This window comes from Schistocerca americana, chromosome 1 (genome assembly GCF_021461395.2).
Source record: "Schistocerca americana isolate TAMUIC-IGC-003095 chromosome 1, iqSchAmer2.1, whole genome shotgun sequence".
Classification (NCBI taxonomy): domain Eukaryota; kingdom Metazoa; phylum Arthropoda; class Insecta; order Orthoptera; family Acrididae; genus Schistocerca; species Schistocerca americana.
Genome location: NC_060119.1, coordinates 623,106,481 through 623,127,531, shown reverse-complemented (window position 1 = coordinate 623,127,531; position 21,051 = coordinate 623,106,481). Strand labels below are relative to the sequence as shown.

At 42.4% G+C, this 21,051-nt stretch overlaps 1 protein-coding gene and 1 non-coding gene across 2 annotated transcripts in view; one reads left to right on the top strand and one right to left on the bottom strand.

The window, feature by feature from the left end:
* The window catches only part of LOC124583051 (glycine receptor subunit alpha-4-like), a 75,697-nt gene that overhangs the window by 14,315 nt on the left and 40,331 nt on the right, over positions 1-21,051 (top strand). The window contains exon 6 of the mRNA XM_047131330.1: positions 3,669-3,867. Within this exon, the coding sequence (XP_046987286.1) occupies positions 3,669-3,867 (199 nt within the window). The remainder of the gene's footprint in view (positions 1-3,668; positions 3,868-21,051) is intronic.
* Positions 5,967-6,041, bottom strand: Trnat-ugu. Its single transcript has one exon. It is a non-coding gene; the product is annotated as a tRNA-Thr (tRNA).

Sequence of the window (21,051 nt, the reverse complement as noted above, 5' to 3'; positions counted from 1 at the left end):
GCCAACATGTTATGCCATCAGAAAAGGAAAATCAGATTCAGAAACTACATTTGGCTCTAACAACAGTAGGACTTTTGAGATCTAAGTTAACCGCAAATATGAAAACAGACAATAAACATTATTGACAGAGGTTCATAAAACAGATGGTGCGAAATTTTAGGTACAATAACCATATCAACTCATAAAATAAGATGTGTAGCAATATTTCCTCCGGAGTTCTTGCTCCAAATATGTTCTAATATTTAATCAGAAAATAAGACAAACTCAAGAAAAATCTGTATTTCACGGTATCTCCGTAAAACTGAAAATCTCTGTGATCTCGACAAAGCGAGTGCTACACCCTTTTACGAGTGAAACGGTGGCTGTTTTGCAACAACGACAAATATATCATGCTGCAAGTTCGCCTTCCTGACACAAGTAAATGAGTGTCCGTCTCTTTCTAGTAAATAACCAGACACTTAACTGCATCGCTTCCTTTATCACAGTGAAAAATCTCTACTCCTGAAACATTTTCTGTTTATTTTACATTTTATTTCAGTTTCACATACGAGATATGGCTTGGCCACAGCCGAATTATTTGGTTGCCTAGTTCGAATAAAATGTACATATTTCTTCTACAATTATTGCAATTTGTCCAACATACAGCTGAGACACTGGCACCTTATGCACACAGTTGTACGCGGTAATTAGTGGTCTAGATAGTGTTTAACACTGAATACCGTTTTTAGGTACCCATGTACAATGAAAACCATGCGAATATTCTGCCGACGTTCCCGAAGATTGTTATTGTATTTTATTTGTTTACTTTTTTAGCTAAATTATTTATTAGTGTGGATTTATGCCCATTAGCTGCAGCTTTTTGTTTTACGATTCTCATTTCATTCTGGAGTTTCTCATAACTGAGTGAGATTTTTAGAGCTCTATGAATTATTGAGTGGTATGCTGCTAGTGTGTGCATGTTGGGGTGGTAGGAAGCATGTATGTTTGTGTCAGTGGAGTTTCGTTTCCTGCGTCTCAAGAAGACATATTTGTTCTCTTGCTTGCAGATATTTAGCTCAAGGAAGTTCATGGTATTATTTATTTCCTACTCACAGCTGAATTTAATGTTTCTGTGTATTTTATTGAATGTTTGGAATACGTCTTGGATATCACCTTTGCTTTCAGCTTCGTTTTTATATTTCCTGCTCACAGTTGAATTAAATGTTCCTGTGTATTTTATTGAATGTTTGGGTTTTTTGTGAAAAGTTTGTCCTCAGTGTGATTGAAGAATGTTTCGGCTATAGTTCCTGATATGCTGTGACCCACAGCTAGCCCATTTCTTTGTGTGTACATTTTTCCACTGAAAGAGAAGTAGTTATATTTCAATACCATTTCCAAGAACTTAAAAAATTCCATGGTTTCTGCAGGGGAAATCTTCTTGTTTTTTATTAAGTTATAAGAGAAGTAGTTATATTTCAATACCATTTCCAAGAACTTAAAAAATTCCATGGTTTCTGCAGGGGAAATCTTCTTGTTTTTTATTAAGTTATATTTAATAACAGCTGTTGCATTATGAATGGGAATGTTAATATATGATCTAATTACATCTGAAGAGATGATTTGGCATTTGTTAGTATTGTGTATGTTTTTCAAATCAGTGACAAATGAAAGGTTATTTTTAATGAGCAGTTACTTTCAGACAAAGTTATCCTGTTGTAAGTTTCTGAGTATGGGCAGAAATTTTTAGCTAGGGTAATTCATTGAGTTTGAAACTGGTCGTATGGGGACATTCTTTGTGAGCTTTTAATTGAGATTTTAGGTGTGGCTCTATTGAATTCATGCATACAGAGTGGCGATTTCCTTTACCACTAAGCAGGAAGATAGTTTTCTTGAGATAATTTGGAATTTGTTGGTAAGGTATTTGTCTGGACGTCTGATATTAAGTTCTTCAAAAAACTTTAAGATTTTCCAGATACATCCATTTTCATGTGTAATTTCTGCTGAGTTGCCTTTGTCTGCTTTAATGACAATTGCTTTATGGTCTTTCAATTTAGCGTTTGGTGTGTAGAGAGCTTCATTTTCATGTTTCTCTTGTGGTTTCTTTGTCAAGCCGATTTGTAACTCTTCCTACTTCAGGATTTTTAATGGTGGTATGTAATTTGGTGACATCTACCGCATTTTAGTAACTATTATTATCTCTTTAATACTTATAATGGTGAGTGGTTGCTCTGAAATATAACACTGGCATCCTATGCAATGTACTCAGGTATTTAGTGGCTTAGATATTCTTAAACACTGCACAACAAACTTTTTTTTGTTTATCGATATAAAATGGAAACCATATACTCCAAGTACTCTGTCAATATTCCCGAAAATTGTTATGGCAGATATGCGACTCTGGCAACTGCTTCTTTGTCAACTCTGAGCTTGTTCTGTAGGTACTGTTGACTTGTGTTACGGGTTACTCTAGTTTTGTAGAAATGAAACCTCGTCTTTTCGTTACTGCTCTGGCAACACCTGCAAGACTCTGCTGAAGTATAAATATTCATAGAAGTTTCATTCATAATGTTCCGTGTTTGATGAACGCACAGAAATTTTATCATAGATTCATAATTATGTCATTTGCATGTACAAAAATCTTTTCATTGTATACATGAACGATTTGTATTATGTCGCACAGAACGTTCTCACATTATTTTCGTTCTTTCTCATAAAAATATTTGAAGAAATTAATTTCACATGAAAACAGGTAATTCTCGTGTTCTTTGTTGGGGTCATGACGGATAACAAATTATTAATCGCATTTACTGCTGTGCTCTCGGTGTTAACTGTTGTAATAAATATCGCTTCTCTGTTGACCGTGGTACTTAATAACGGAAATAACATTTTTTCGTTACGGTTTCTTTACTTTCGTCAGGAAGAAATTTTATTCGTGTGTTGCTTCACTATGAATCTGGAGTGAAATATTAAATATTGCCGTGAAGTAATGGAAAAAGGATTTATTTGAATCACCTTTTTATTTGTGATTCTTCAGTTTCTCCCGGCGTATTTGTTGCTCGAACAGTCCACGGGTGTACTGCCTGTTCATAGTGTCCAACGGGCACAATATTTCGGCGATCAGACATGTCGCCCATCGTCAGGTGTGCTGACGAACAGTTCGTCAGCGCACCTGACGATGGCGACAGGTCTGATCGCCGAAATATTGTGCCCGTTGGACACTATGAACCGGCAGTATACCTGTAGACTGTTCGAGCACCTTTTTATTTGCTTCTTCACAGTAATCTCATAAATGTTACACAGAAAATCTTAACGACAAAAAAGGCGTTGGACTTCTTTATATTGCTATCCCTAATGCGAGACGGAGTGGTTCAGATTTTTACATCGCCCTCAGATGTCTTCATCCTCTTTTGATGAAAATTATATTGAGGACCAGCACAGATGTAAGTGTGAAAGCTGAATTAGGAACTAATCGGTACCGAAACAAGTCAGGATGTAAATCAGGATATTAATCGGATCAATTTAAGTCGAAGTTTAAGATCACACAATGTCATCATTTGCCAGTCTGACTATCGTTTCCATTAGAATCAACACTTTTGCATTGTTGTCTCAGTACTCATTCATTTGTCGACCGAAGATCGTAAAATGGACCAGACGCTACGGAGTGAGAATAAGTGACGGTGTGCGCACAGGCAACCACTCGACGGCCCGCATGCACATCACGATGAGCCGCGAGCTGCGCAGCTACCTGCTCGAGACGTACTTGCCCAGCTCGCTGTTCGTCATCATGTCGTGGGGCAGCTTCGTCGTCATCCCGGACATGGTGCCCGGCCGCATGGTGCTGCTCGTCACGACGCTCCTCTCCCTCGTCACCATGTTCGACACCGTCAGGTACCGCCGCCAGCCCGGCCCTGCGCTATCCAGCCGTAGTGCTTCCAAATGTCTTCAGACTGTCTCGCTAAACTAACGTGTCAAAACGGCCTGAGGTCGATACAGTGCATGCTCCAGTAAAAGAACAACATTCACAGAAGACGTAGACGAGAGCACTTTTCTTCTAAGACTTGCTTGGTTCAGTGCATATATATTCTCCCATTCACGTACATCGTGTACACCGCTTGCTTTACCGAAATTTGTGTACAGAGTTTCTGGTAACGAACAGAAAACAAGGAATCGAATTTCTGAAGCCACTGTCTTTACTGCGTTGGCGATTATACGAATGATAAGACGAACTTAGTGTTTTATTAGACTTGTCCGTGAGCGTTGTTAGCTAACCTATGGAACCGTTCACAATGGACCGGTAATTTAGTCTGTACCAGTAATCTAGTGACTAAACCTTTTAAGACAACATTACCGCCGAGAAGTTCATTAAATAATTTAACGGGCTGAGTCCAGTAAAATGGAAAGTAACCAGTCGAGTACCTAAATCTGTACCTACATCTACGTGCACTGAGGTGACAAAAGTCTTGGGATATATTCCTAATATCGTCTCGGACCTCCTTATTCCCGGCGTAGTGCAGCAACTCGACGTGGCGTGGACTCAAAGAGTCGTTTGAAATCCCCTCCAGAAATATTGAGCCATGCTGCCTCTATAGCCGTCCATTACTGCACAATTGTTGTCGGTGAAGGACTTGGTGTACGAGCTGACCTCTCGACTATATCCGAAATATTCGATAGGATTCATGTCGGCCGATATGGGTGGCCAAATCATTCTCTAGAACTGTCCAGAACGTTCTTCAAACCAGTCGTGAGCAACTGTGGCCAGGCGATACTGCCACCCATAAAAATTTCATCGTTGCTTGGGAAAGTGAAGTTCTTGAATGGCTGCAAATGATCTCCAATTAGCCGACCATAACCATTTCCAGTGAATGATAGATTCAGTTGGACCAGAGGACCCAGTCCATTCTAGGTAAACACAGCCTACACCGTTATGGAGCCACCACCAGCTTGCACAGTGCCTTGTTGACAACTTGGAACCATATCTCCGTGATGTCTGCTCAACACTCGAACCCTACAATCAGCTATTACCAACTGAAATCGGGACTCATCTGACCAGGTCACGGTTTTCCAATCGTGTAGGGTCCAATCGAAATGGTCACGACCCAAGGAGAGTCCCTTCAGGCGATGTCGTGCTCTTGGCAACGGTACTACCGTCGGTCGTCTGCTGCCAAAACCCATTAACGCCAAATTCCGCCGCAATGTCCTGACGGATACGTTAGTCCGACGTCCAACACTGATTTCTGCGATTATTTTATGCAGTGCTGCCTATTGATTAGAAGTGACAGCTCTACGCAAACGCCACTGCTCTCGGTCGTTATTAAGTGAAGGTAGTCCGCCACTGAATTGTCCGTGGTGAGAGCTAATGCCTGAATTTTGGTGTTCTCTGAGCACTTTCGACACTGTAGTTCACGGAATATTGCATTCCCTTACGATTTCCGAAGCGTTCTAAGTCTGTTAATTGCCGTCGTGCGGCCATAATCGCGTCGGAAACGTTTTCACATATTTCTCATAAATCACATGATTGAAAATAACAGCTCCGCCAGTTTAATGCCTGTTTATACTTTGCGTACGCGTTACTAAAATCATATGTGTATGTGCATATTGCTATTCCATTACTCTTTTCACATTATTGTATGTACACCTACTATGGAAGAAATGCTACGGTGCATGGCGGAGGCTACTTTGTACCACTACCAGTCATACCCTTTCCTGTTCCACTCGCAAAAAGAGAGAGCCCTAATTTCTCTTAACTCGTCTACGTGGTCCTTAGGCGAAATGTACGTTGGTGACAGCAAAGCCGTTCTGCAGTCAGCCGTAATAACCGATTCTCCAAATTGTTATGTTAATGAGTAAGAGGATGGTATCTGTTCCCGAAATAACAAATACCATTGATGACTGTGCAGCTTCTCTAGAATGAAATGATAATTAAATCGAAACCCTTAGCTGTTGACAGGTGCTGTTGATATACATCAGTGGGGACAGCTGAAAACGTGTGCCCCGACCAGGACTCGAACCCGGGATCTCCTGCTTACATGGCAGACGCTCTATCCACCTGAGCCACCGAGGGCACAAAGCATAGTGCGACTGCAGGGATTTATCCTTTGCATGCTTCCCGTGAGACCTACATTCCCAACTGTCCACAACCTACATTTCAGCTGTACCCATTGATGAATATCAACAACACCTGTCGGCAGCTAAGGGTTTTGATTTAATTATCATTTCATTCTAGAGAAGCTGCACGGTCATCAATGCCATCTGTTCTTTCGGGAACAGATACCATCCTCATATAGTTAAAGGCTACCTGGCCATTGACCTTCTTCTGTGCCAATGCGCACGCTTTGCCCGAAATCTTACGGGACTCGTCAGCTTAGTCTGGCGCGAGTAATGAGTGAATGGGCAAAAATCTATAAGGAACACTATGAATGTAGGCTGTAGACAGTTGAGAATGTGGGTCTCACTGGAAGCGTGCAAGGGGTAAGTCCTTGCAGTCGTACTATCCTCTGAGCTATCGGTGGCTCAGATGGATAGAGCGTCTGCCACGTAAGCAGAAGATCTCGGGTTCGAGTCCTGGTCGGGGCACGCATTTTTAGCTGTCCCCATTGATGCATATCAACAACACCTGTCGGCAGCTAAGGGTTTCGATTTAATTATCATTTCACATTTATCTTTCGCGAAAAAAAATACATAATCATTCCTTCAGAGATTCCCATTTGAGTCCATGTAGCATCTCCGTAATACTGGCGTCTCGGTCGAATCTGTCGGTATCAGATCTTGGAGTACGCCTCTGAATTCCTTCGTTGGCTTCCTTTAATCTTATCTGATGGGGTCCCAAACACTCAGTAGTACTGAAGACTGGGCCGTTCCCGTCTTCTGTATGCAGGCTCCTGTACAGATGAGCTACCTCACGTGCTCGTTCCATTCCTTATCGCTTTGGGACGTTATCCCTATATAATTACCCAACGTGACTGTGTCAAGCAGCACATAATTAGTAGTGTATTTGATCATTACACAATTCTTTTTCCTACTCATCCGCATTAACTTACATTTTTGTACATTTAGAGCAATCTGCCGTTCATCACATCAAATATACGTTCTAAGTTGCGTTCTCCTACAGTCATCCATCGACAACACTTTCCGACACACAGTCGCAGATTGCTGTCTACCCTGTACATCAGTTCGTTTGTATACGAAGGGAAAGAAAAATAAATAAATAGATAGAAACGGAATAACATTGCCGCGGGCGGAGCTTGTGTAGAAGCATTCCTGCCGCTAGGCGGGTACAGCGTAATTCATTGCCAGTTCAGTGCCGCCCGTGTTGTGGACCTGGTTTTTTCTGTTTGTCTGCAGTGACTGTTTTTACTAGCGCTGTTTTGTTCTTGTTTCGTTTTTTATGATGCCAAGTTTAAGTGAACAACGTGCAGCTGTGAAATTTTGTTTTCCACTCGGTAAAAATGCTGCTGAAACTGTTTTAATGTTAAAAACAGCTTACCAAGACGACGCTTACAACGATCATACTGCACTAACAGTTAAACCCTGCAAAAGTGGCCTACAGATCATGAAATATGGGAAGACGCTTCCTCAATTACACTACTCTGCTACTGTCGAGGAAAACTTGAATTTTTCAGCGTGAAACCGATCTCCAGCAGGGCTATGTCACTACATACCATATCGATGTGGTAAATACGCAATTCGTATCGTGCACCATACAAAATCAACACTTCTGCACCCTGCATATAGCTATCGACCACCAGACCGTGAAGACAGACAGATCTATTAACAAATAAATAAAAACATAAGCATATGCACTGTATACAGTCCTCATAGACTAGATGATTTGGAGCCTGTTATATCACTGACATCGGTATTCGTGAATGGAACTACCAGTTTCCTATATTTTTTTCAAGTTTTCATGTAAAGATCTTCGCAGATGAGATAACTACCTAGTTACTCAATGGTTTACAGCTTGTTCCGCTTTGCTGCACCTCGCTAAAGTTTCTGTTTCTGTATAAATAATTTCCAGTCTTTATCTTCGGAATTATACTGTGCAAGCTATACTGCTATGCAAGTGATATTGCTATGAGCCCGATATCGAGAACTATCGCATAAATCCTATGACTTTCTGGCAAATCATGTGAAAATACGTGTGTTCTTGTAATCCCAGAGTATGGAGATGGGTGTGGAAAGCATGGCAGTAAGCAAGCAAGCAAGCAGGTCAGGATCAGAAAGAGTAACGCCTTTGTGCCGAGGATAACCAGCCCAGCCTTTATACAGCAGTTCGGAGATTGATCACGGTCCACTGAGGGCGCTCTGATTGCGTATAGAGCCAGCGTGTGTGCGGGGGCAGTTGACTCGTGACCGTTGGCCGCACTGGATGACCGACCGACCTCGTGGGAAATATCTAGTGCTACGAGGACTATTTATGGTGCATATGCTCATGTTTCTTGTTTTAGATCTGTCCTTCTCCGCGGTCTGGCTGTCGATAGCTACATGTAGGGTGCAGAAGTGATGATCTTGTATGGTGCATGATACGAAATGTGCGTCTACCATATCGATATGGTATGGGTGATATAGCCCAGTTGAAGATCGGTTTCACGCTGAAAAATTCAAGTTTTACTCGACAGTAGCAGAGCAGTGTAATTGAGGAAGTGTCTTTCCATATTTCATGACCTGTAGGCCACTCTTGCAGGGTTAACTGTTAGTGCAATATGACCGCTCTATCTTTTTTCTCTATCTATACAAAACAGCTTTGCTGCTGAAAGTCTCGTAATTGGTCCGTCTGCAGAAAAGAACGGTGGACAGTGCTCCCACACCACCAGCATCAGCAGCAGTTTGGTGGGTTTCACACCGAAAAATTCAAGATTTCCTCGACAACAGCAGAGCAGTGTAATTGAAGACGTGTCTTTGGTGATAATTTCCATATTTTATGATTTGTAGAGCTCTCTTGCAGGGTTTAACCGCCTGTGCGCCATGATTGCTGTATGTTTTTTCTTTTCGATCTGCACAAAATAGTTTTTCTACTGAATGTCTTGTCTGCAGAAAATGACGGGCAGTGCTCCCACACAAGCAGCAGCAGCAGTTTCGCGGGTACATTCAGTAAGAATCAATCCGAATGTTCCATTCACAAGGCATCCTTTCTATGGGGCATAGGAGCCTCTACAGACTGGCTCGAACAAGACGGAACAGTGTATCTATGGAAAGTTCTGACACATCCGAGAGTAATGTGATGTTTGTTTGAGAGCTCAGAGACACGTCCAAGCAGACCATCCACCTCTGGCGGAATGCTGTCACTCACCTGCCATTGTGGCTTTAGAGCATTTCCAGACCAGTAGCTGTAGGACATTGAACATTCATCGAAAATTGCAACCATTTTTTTCATCTGTTGGACAGTGCTACGAATTCACTTTGCGTAATTCTTCCGGTTTTGTCGCCTATCCTTGAACAGTGCTTCGAGAAGTGAGAAAAATAACGTCCCTGATTCCAGCAGCAGCAGGTATAAAACGAAGTCCAGTCACTGTTTCAGAAAAGTGATGAATACCACAGCAGCTGTAGGACTCAGAAAGCCAGGAAGTTTTCTCTCTGACAGTGCCTTCAAACAAGCAGCTAAAACTTGAAAAGTGGTGAGCGTCCTGTCTAGAGTTACAGAGATATTTATTTCGACTTCCAAATATCATCGTTTTAGTGTGTAAAATCAGATATCGAAGCTGATATCGGTTTGGGGGTCTGTTTCCCACAAATGTGTTTCAAGTTTCTGAGGGAGGTTTCACAAGCGTGCAGCGATCATTTTAGAGTTCATGTTCGAGTGAGGCGGTATACATCACAAAATTGAAGCAAACTACTGTGCAGAGACATTTCTGAAAGTGCATTTAGAGACATATTCCGTTGGACTGAGTTGCTCCTGAAGCAGCTCCTGCTCAAGGTCAAGGACAAGGGTAGGGGGGGGGGGGGGGGGGGAGCGAAGTGTCTCAAGGATGATTTCACAAATGTATCGCGATCTTTTTGGAGTGTGTGTGCAATTGTGGCGGGGGTGGTATGCCTCAGAATAAAACGTGTATTTGTTTAAATATTCTCACATTATCTGCAAAGCTCTCTCTCTCTCTCTCTCTCTCTCTCTCTCTCTCACACTCACACTCACACACACACACACACACACACACACACTCTCTCTCTCTCTCTCTCTTTCTCTCTCTCTCTCTCTCTCTCTCTCTCTGTGTGTGTGTGTGTGTGTGTTGTGGTATATTTAGTTCCTGTATATCTTCAAGTTATATATGTGACAATATTTCGCAACACCAAATGTAATAAGTTTTGAAGTAGTTCGTGTTCAGTGACAAAGGGTATCTGAGCTCCAGGAATGGGAAGGAGGACGGCTGCCGGTATTTCCAACGCCACAAGAAGTGCTTAGCGGCTACTGTGTGACCATTCCGTAAGACAGCGCGCTCCCTGGCAATGCCTGAAGCCGGCGCGTTTCCCGTCTTCCAGAGAGATGCGGAGAGTCTGGGGTGAATGTCTTCCCTCTTGCGCTTTGGAAGACTGACTGACTGGACTTTTATTGAATGATCTATGGGTACAGCACACGCATTTAGTAGCATGCGTTACAACGCGTAACTTAGTCCATCTTCATTATTTCATGAAGCATATTCATCTTCACCGAATATCATTTCTATCGACACAGCCCTCAGGTACTAATATACTCTTCCTTCTCCAGCACATGTATCTCGTCCATTGAACACAGCACACAATTACAACAGTCCTCCCAGACCAGCACCTAGATACAGACTGAGTCCTTTTCCCGCCATTTTCTACCAGACCGCCATCTTGGATCATGTCACGGGAGGGAGGAGAGGAAGGGATGATAGCACCCTCTGGTGGTGGTGCTGTGAACTAGATCAGTTGGACCCCGGATTTCACAGTGAACACATCGAATGGAGCTACTGCCTGTGACAACTCAAACTGTTTAAATAAACAATGTATACTTATGTCCCTCCTATCCGGCAGCCCAGCACAGACTGAGTCCTTTTCCCAACAATTTCCAGATTAGGAGGGGGAAAAGGAGGAGAAGAGGGAGGGTAGGGGTGTTAGTTTAGTGGAGGTATCCCAACTGACCTATTTTCCCGCCAAAATTTGAACTTCCCGCCATGACATCACTACGACATTGCCACATCTATTGCCGCAATATTGGATCCGCCATGTTGAATAAATTTAGCAACAATGCAACGTGGGGTGGTGCCACCCTTCCTCTACCACTAAGGTAATAGACTTCTGAATAGTCGTTTTGTTCCATTTCTTTCAATGATTTTAGAAATTTCAATGGAATGTCATATATCCCATCTGCCTTACTTGATCTCAAGTCTTCCAAAGTTATTTTAAATTATGATTCTAGTACTGAATCCCCTACCTCTTCCCTGTTGACGCTGGTTTCTTCTTCTTCTGTTACATCATCAGACAAGTCATCCCCCTCACAGAGGCCTTCAATGTACTCTTCCCATCTATCCACTCTCTCTTTGCTTTTAAAAGTGGCATTCACGTAGCACTCCTAATGTTACCGCCCTTGCTTTTTATTTCACCAAATGCTGTTTTGATGTTTCTACATTCTGAGTCAGTCCTCCCTACAATCATTTCATCGCTGACTTGTATTTCTGTATTACTTAATTTCCCTGATCATTTTTGTACTACCTTCTTTCGTCGATTAACCGAAGTATCTTTTCTGTTACCCATGGTTCCTTCGCAGTTAACTTCCTTTTACCTGTGTTTCCTTTCCAAATTCTACGATTTCCCATTTTAGAGGCGTCCATTCCTCTTCTACTGAATCGCCCCCCGAGCTATTCATTTTCACAGTATCTATAGCGTCAGAGAACTCCAAGCATATATCTTCATTCCTTAGTAATTCCGTATCCCTCTTCCTTGCGCACTTGTCCTTCCTGAGTAGTCTCTTAAACTTCAATCTATTCTTCATCGTTACTAAATTGTCATCTATTGCTCGAAGGTACGCCTTACAATCCAATATCTGATTTCGGAATCTGTGGCTGACCATGATGTAATCTAACTGAATAGTCCTCTTCTCCCGGCCTTTTCAATTATACCTCTTCCTTCAGTGATTCTGGAACAGAGTTTTCGCTTTTACCATCTGATATTTATTGCAGAACTCAATTAGCCAGTCTCCTCACTCATTCGTATTACCATCCCATATTCTCTCGTAACCCTTTCTTCTAATCCTTCTCCTACAACCGCATTCAAATGCCCAATGACTATAAGATTTTCATCTCCATTTAAACACTGAATTACTCTTTCAAAATTCTCATATACTTTACCTTTTCATCTTCAGATAGGGACGTCGGCATGTATATTTGAACTATTATTGTCTGTGCTGATGAGAACAACACTGTCACTGAAATGTTCACAGTACCTCACTCTCCGCCCTACCATCCTATTCATAACGAATCCTAATCCTGTTACGTCATTATGGGCGCTGTTGATAGTTCCCTATACGAGTTCTCTCTGTGAGACCGAACTGGAATTCCTAACGAACTTGGCGATTTATTTCTTTTCGTCCGTATCAATTGCTTTTCAACGACAGGGATGCCTATTACTACGTCCTCCGTATGGGAGTTTGTGCTACGGTCAAACACTGGTACGCCCGTACGATCCTCTTGCGTTAATGACTTTTTAAACGCGAAATTAAAACTTCAGCTTTCCTTTTGCTGTCTTCTGTCGCCACACCAGATTGGTCTGATTGTGACTGAACAGAAGCCTTTTACCCATTTACTGTTTTTACATAAGACCATAATTTCCTCGGATTCTTGACAAGATCTTCCACTACGGTAAACAAAGTCTTCATTCCCTCTCTCTCTCTCTCTCTCTCTCTCTCTCTCTCTCTCTCTCTATCTCTCTCTCTCTCTCTCTCTCTGTTTCTTGCGGAACAGCAACATGTTGCTTTACAGTAATATACGTTAAGTTTTGTACTGCCTGCATTGCACAAGAATTTTTGCGGATGAGAAGTTTCCCCCGTATAGTTGGTTTTCCCAATCAGAAGGAGAGTGTCATACTCCTTATAATTTATTATTTTGGAAGAAGGTATCACATGACTAATCTTTTGTTTGAGCACGTATAACGTATTGGTAAGGTGGATTAGAGTCTGTACCTTTGTGACAACACCCTGTAGCAGCTTTCTGCGTTTTCCTAGTGGAAAAATATTCTTTGACAGCTTCAACTGAGAGTTCTGTAAGACGTACACTGGAGACTCGATTCAGATGTACCCGACCAAAGCCTTCTCATTCACATCCGGCAGCACAGCGTCAAGTGGCTGTAGTTTAGGAAGCCATAGATACAAGCTTTCGTGGTTATCATTAGCCGTGGATTTGGTTATATTCAGCTACCTTGTTGAAACACGAACACTCTTCTTAAGGATCCTTACAAAAGATGCTTGTGTACAGGCGACATCATTTTGTAGGAATCGGGTTTCGGTGTTTTCCTGGAATGTCACAGGATACTTCGTGTTTCCCGAAATTTACGGTTCCAGTGCAGTTACAAAACTAGTTATGGCCATTCCGCGAAAAACGTTAAACAACTGTGAAAAATCTATTTTGATTTGCATCTTCTCTCTAACAGCCTGTCTCTGTTCATCTCGAATGAATAGCTGCATGCATTCCTCTCCTTCTACGAATCAGCGGGCCTCTGATCAGTAGTGTCAACAAACAAAATTTCTCGAACTCGTCTTTTTAAGTGTGCAAATCTTGTTGTGACACACTGGTTTCACAGAAAAATTCGTTGTTTCTTTTTCATCTATTAATTCCAGAAGCCTTCCATTTACACTGATCAGCCATAACGTGGTGACCACCTGAGCTGGTATGTAGACCTTTGGCACGGGTAACGGTGGCGGCAGGCCGTGGCATGGAAGCAATGAGGCCTATGTAGGTCCTTGGAGGGAGTTAGTACCAAAAGAAAGAAACATTTTCGTGAAATCTTATGGGACTTAACTGCGAAGGTCATCAGTCCCTAAGCTTACACACTACTTAACTTAAATTATCCTAAGGACAAACACACACACCCATGCCCGAGGGAGGACTCGAACCTCCGCCGGGACCAGCCGCACAGTCCAGGAGTTGGTACCACATCTGTAAACGCAAGTCACCTAATTCTCGAAAATTCCGGGGATGGGGGCGATGGGCCCTGATGCCACGTTCAGTCACATCCCAGATGTGTTCGATCGGGTTCAGATCTGGCGACTTTGGGGGACAGCGCATCAGCTGAAACTCGTCATTGTGTTTCTCGAACCCCTCAATCACACTCCTGGCCTTGTGACAAGGCGCGTTATCTTGTTGAGAAATGCCACTGCCGTCTGGAGACATGATCGTCATTAAAGGGTGTATGTGGCCTGCAACCAGTGTACGATACTCCTTGGACGTCAAGGTGCCTTGCACAAGCACCAGTGGAGCCATGGATGCCCACGTGAATGTCGCCCAGAGCATAATGGAGTCGTCGCCATCTTGTCTCCGTCCTGCTATACAGCTATCAAGGAGCTGTTCCCCTGGAAGAAGACAGGTTCATGACCTCCCATCGGCATGATGAAGAAGATATTGAGAGTCATGAGACCATGCAATGATCTGCCACTACGCCAACGTCCGGTGCCGATGGTCGCTTGCCTATTCCAGTCGTAGTTCCCGATGTCATGGTGTTAACTTTGGCACATGCAAGGGTCGTCGGTTGCGGAAACCCATCGTTAGGAGCGTTCGGTGCGTGGAGTGTTCAGATACACTTGTACTCTGCCCAGCATTAAAATCTGATGTTTGTTCTGCCACAATTCGTTGCCTGTCCTGTTTTACCAGTCTGACAAGCCTACGATGTCCGACATCTCTAATGAGGGATGGCCATTCAACCCCAAAATGTCTGAACATGACCTGGGTTTCACTACGTGTTGAAGACACACACCACAGCACTCTTCGAATACCCGGTAAGCCGTGCAGCTCCCGAGATGTTCGTGACGAGCCTCCGGGCCACTCAAACGCATATAGATCACGTGCCTTTCCCATCCTACATACGGACAGCATGCTCCCTGATACTACAAGCACGTGTTTGTGTCTCATTAGTCATTCCTCGCCTGGTGACACTGCTATCGGTTGGACGGATTTATAGCGATAGTAACTCGGTGTTCTGATTGATCAGAGTATACGGAGAAGATCACGAACACTGAGGTGTTAGACCAAATCTAATGATCACTATGAATAGGAACTGTATTGTTTCAGCTTCTAAGTTTCTTACTTCCTACACGAAACACACAACTTCCATGTTGAAAGCCTATTGGTTTACAATCAGGATACTAGATACGTAATCTGCATAACCTTTCTACCATATGGAACACAACGAAATTGGTCCATCACTGTCAAGTGATTCCGATCTTTACAGTCCTTTCAGTGGAAACCAACAGATTTTTACTCTTCTGGAAAACGTAGCGGATAGCTTTCATTTTGCTCGCACATCTTTCGGCATGAAGAAGAACATACTAACGATTGCACGCTATTCTGAGATGACACATTAGACTCTTCCACTGCAATAACACGTGTGAAAAAAATGAAACTTTAAACAAAGTAGACAATAATTATGACAAGATGTTAATAGCACTGCAGTCATCAATCGAAAGCAAAGTTTTACACCATTAACTACCATCACCGAAGAACATCAGCATAGTGTTCAAGAATGTAGTAAGTTTCGATACTAATAATTCCATTAGACAGCTTAATTAATTCGTATGTAGATGGCTGTAGAAATTATCCACAAGTAAGTTTACTTAGTTCAAGCCTACATGGTTCAAACTTATCAATTAAAAGCGTCACATCAGAAAGAAAGACTAAAGAAACCTGATATACCTCGCAAGTCCAAAAAGTTTCGTGAGTAGATCAATAAAAAATAGAGAGAAGTTAACATGATGGTTTTACTGCTTCAAGTGTTTTAAATAGCTTGTTCCTCAAGCACGAGAATATTCGTATTTCTACGCCACGCATCAAGCTATAGTTCCAAAGTTAGGCTGTTTACATATTTTTTAACTATTAGATTCAAGGTTGAAGCCCTCATTATGAAGCGCTAATTCCCGTTGACGCCAAACGAACTGAGGTCGTATTGCGGGTAGGTCGCATATAAAAGCTCACTGGCCAAGGATCTGAGCGTTGGCTAGTGTGTTTTCCGTCCAGTACGATGACAGCTTGCCTGATTTCAATGAGCTCGAGTGCTTCATAATTACGCTTCGGCCGTCAAACAATTAGTGCCAAACACAGATAAAGAAATAATGTAGCTCTATAAGAATTTTTTTCAAATTGTCTATTTAAAAATGAAGAAGATTACCAAAATCATGTATTAGTGCTTTATTTGAAAGCGTGCTGGGCGTTGAGCTGAAATTAATGCAATATACTCAACAAATACAAGAAAATTGAATATGTTTTTTTTTTCTGGATCAACAATACTATTCATCAAATATTTTTTTCGAGCGACAATTAAGAGCAGAAATATATTGCAGGAAATGAATGATACAGCGCTGTATTGTAAATTCACATTTATTCCAATCGGTTTCAGTCCTTGAGCATCATCCAGGGAGAAAGAAAAACAATAAAGCTTTCAAATGTCACACATCGCGCAACATGTAAATGCCATTCCTATTACAGACACAATTATTGTGCACAGCAGAATGACAAAGCTACATAACGAGATAATATGGTCCATTAGGTGGCAAAGGATAAACTGCAGTTCATATTGGTGGATTTGCACACAAAAAACGTAATGAGAATATAAACTTTCCTAGCGTAAACTACTGACAGAATGCTCTCTGGTGTCCAGTCAGACCGCAGTGTTGGTATACCGCGGTGTCTCAACGGTGACACCTGGCGAGAAACCCGAGAGCTTTTCATTAGCATGGAAGGAGATTTCCCAGAAGCGTACTAGGCACTCTTTGGCATACTATTAATTTCAGGATTTCTTCATAACACATATATTTCTTAAAGCTATGCCTTACGTACTTCTTCGTAATATAAATCATTTACTTATTGTCATTTAATGTAGTTAACAATTTCAATATCGTTTATCTTTCTTGGAGTTCTAAGTTCCGTAAATTGAAAACAGTTCCAACGTAAATTATATACCCGGTACACATTCCAGCTCGCTCCGCGTTTCTTGACCGAGCGCCCTGTCCACACCACGTACCTGATAGCTCGTGGCGGTCGCACTGTTCTGCTCCACACTGCTGCTCGCTTGCCTGACATTATGTATCTAAATACGCAAGCGGATTTAGGGGAGCCACTTAACATTAAACAAAACACTGTCCTACCTCTGGTATGAACAACTATATTCTGAGATGATAGGTAAGTCGTAGGTTGCACTGTTTACATTCTAGGTCATAAGTATTTATCCCTATTAGCATTCTTGATGAATATCTGTCCACAATATCGCTTGGACGAGCATACGCGTAACCGACACGACGCGGGTGATTGTTGGAGATGCGGAGACCGAATAATCGAACAAAGCTCTTACGTTCGTCACGCATACACAAATATTTAGTACCAGTCCTAATTGACAATAGTAATGATATAACACTGTTCATTAAGTTAATTTTTCTCAGTTTTCACTTGTACGAGCGTACGTGTAACCTTCGCGGCGCGGCTGATTGTTGATGATGCGGGACGCAATGATCGAACGCACGTTCTCACGCTCACTACAAAACACTGGCACTTGAATGCTCTCTTTAGAGGTAAACTATATTGCTGATCGATATTAGTTCAATCTGAGAGGCCGAACACGGCGCGGATGATTGATGTACGGTGCGACATGCAACGGAAGGTTACACAAATACGTTATCGGCGGCACTACTCATTTTAACTACATGATTACGCACTTTATTCTGAATCACTTCCATATTTCATCACTTTACTATAATAGCACTTGTACCAACACTGGAACTTCCATAATAAAATTCCTCTCACATGCAGAGCTATCCACAACACAGCATAACAATTCAGTGTCCCGTGCTCGACTCTGCAAACGCGCTGCCCGCAAAGATACTCCGTAACTAAGCCAGCGATAGGACAATACGCTTACAACTCAATTAATAATTAAGGTTCTGGTCTGAGAGAAGCAGATCTGTAGAAACGTCAAAATGAACGTTTGAAGAAAAATGTTACTTGCTTCGAGTAAATGGATCTCAAGAATGATTTGGAGAGTTCCGACTGGAGGTCATCGTGGATACCCATAACATTCAAGTGTTCAGAGGCCTTTTAGAGCATTAGGAAATGAGTAGTCTCGTTTATCTGTAGCCAATGCAGTAAAGATGTGCCAAACAAAGCAGTGACATTAAACTGCACGAATAATAATATCAAAGAAATTCTCTTTCGGTGCTTAAAGTGCGATTACATTTCGTTCTTGATAGCAGAGTATTTCAATTATAGTCTGTAGACTCTCCTGTACGTTGATGTGATTCATGGCCATAAGATACAGGCAATCTCACTCTGGAACACGCGCTCCATTCTCTGATACTTTGACACAGCAAGTGGTGGAACAGTACATATTCTTCTGTCTGTAAAGTAAATTAGTCGTAGAAAAGTGATAAGCACTGAATCGTAACTGTCTAAAGACTTTACCTACTATTCTGAGAGCATCAAAGTTGTCTAAAATATTACATAGGTACCTTGAAGTGAAAGACGGTCCCATTTTGCACCCTGGCTGTTTGTTATACATTATTTATATCACGATCGTCTGATTTCGACTGTTTGCCATTTTCAACTGCTTGCTCCTATACACGAAAATTTACGTCGTCACCCTCTGTGGTATATACAAATGTACATTTCTCTTTTTAATACGTCGTGTCGTAGTAAATACGAGCGAGAACAACGTTCCATATTCGTCAAAGTTATAAAATAAAATTATATCCATAGTGGTACACGTTAATACAGAAACTCATAATATATGGCGCAGAACATTGCTCTACCGGGTTGATTCAACACTGAACTGTTCAATTTACAGTAAACAGCTGTTCAAAGACATCGACAAATAGCCACCACTGCCCATCTGATTGCACCTATCGATATCTACAGGGGACACGGTGCTTCACTATTATATTTCTTTTGTCGGTGTGTTTAAAATTATAATCATATATCCACTACACCGTACACACAGATATATTCACTCTCGCGTCACGTCGTACGTATATGAGGGACGTTAAAAAGTAAGTTAGGTATTATTTTGGCAGGACTAGTAACTTTTGTTGAATGCTACACTAATAAAGTGACAGAGATACTTGACAACATTTTTAACATAGTAACCACGTCTCTGTGAACAACGGTCGGAGCGTTCTTCCTATGCCGGCCGTTGTGGCCGAGAGGTTCTAGGCACTTCAGTCCGGAACTGCGCTGCTGCTACGATCGCAGGTTCGAATCCAGCCTCTTTCATGGATGAGTGTGGTGTCCTTAGGTCAGTTACGTTTAAGTAGTTCTATAGCGGACTGATAACCTCAGATGTTAAGTCCCATAGTGCTCAGACCCATTTGAATCATTTGTTCTTCCTATCTTTTAAATCCTCTACGATAGAAACATGCTCCTTGATTCCGGAGTCATTCGAAAACCACTGTGTGAATGTCCTCATGGTTGGAAAATCGCCTTTGACACTAGATATTCTTTAGCTTACTGAAAAATCGTATGTTGCAAGATCCATTGTAGACTTCCCCATCAGCATCACCCAGGTCTGTGCGATCTTGGTCAAGTTGTTGGCACTAATTCACTACGGCTGGACGTGCCATTGCATATGGTCCATACACCACGAGAACTTCACGGTCTGTGTGCAATTTAGATTTTTTTGTCCACGAATCCTACTGTCCCACGTATTTCAACTTTGGAGTACGTCTCCAGACGTAGCGCCGTTTCAGTAGCACCCTCTGATCCACCCGTTATCCATTCTGCATAAAAGCTACGTCTGCAGGGAATCTGGAATGTGTACTCTCTTCCGACAACGAGCCATCCTTGTTGCATAACGGTCTTAGCTTGGGGCAACATGTGTAAGTTACTCTAGTGGGTCGGGGACTGCAATGACTGCTACAGAGAGGTAGAAGAAGAGCCGTTCATTAGTGGTTAGGATAGCGGGGCTCTCCCACCCTGGGCTTTGTAGGTTCGATGGATTGGCGTGGGGTACAGGAGGCCAGCATGAGGAGAAGGTGGCTGCAGCAAGAGTGACAGCGTTCATGTAAACTCATTATTATTATTATTATTATTACTTCTACTACAAACCACACCAGTGAAGGTGCTCACTGTCGTCCAGTGGCGCTCCCCGGTGTCAACCCACCCCGTCCCTTTTTCCACGGGGGTGGTCAGGCGTGGATCTCGCGCCCCACGGTGGCGAGAAGTGACGTCATGAGCATGACAATAGCTGGTCAGATGTACAGGACGTATGTTGTCATTACATTGCTGGTGGGTCAGTTGCGTCCAGCCCAGCTGAGACGCATGTTGCGCGCTGGCCTTCGTCACGTGTCCCGGTGACTAGGAGGGCAACGGTTCGACCCTTGCCCCCGCGGGAGTGGTATGCAGCAGGAAGAACGTTAGCGACCTCGCTGTCACACAGCATTCACTCTTCGGTCCACTTTTCTGAATTCACTCACTGCTTCCTGCAAAATTTTCTATACTCTCCCACTGAGCCCCTGTGTAGAGCTAGTCCATACAACACTTAAGAGTTCACGACATTCACTTGTCCATACAGGAACAATGGTGAACCATCTCCTAAGCATAAGAGTGTGGGATCTAGATCGCATCCTACAACATTACAAAAGTATGTACCCACTCTTTCTCACCTGTTGTCCTGCTTCACTTTAAAAACATATCAATTATCCTGGTCTAGTAACCACTCTTAAAAATATGATCAAACATGTTGCAATGCATAACTTCAACGCTTACCTAGCAGACTAAATTAAATACGCTAAGATTCCGCTACACACATCTCAACACCATACATTGCCCGTAATTAGGTATCTCATATAGAAATGCGTTTGACCTATAGCATAATCACTTACTATAACTACCAGCAAAATGTCTCCTTACTACTCCCATGAATACAACAATTTTC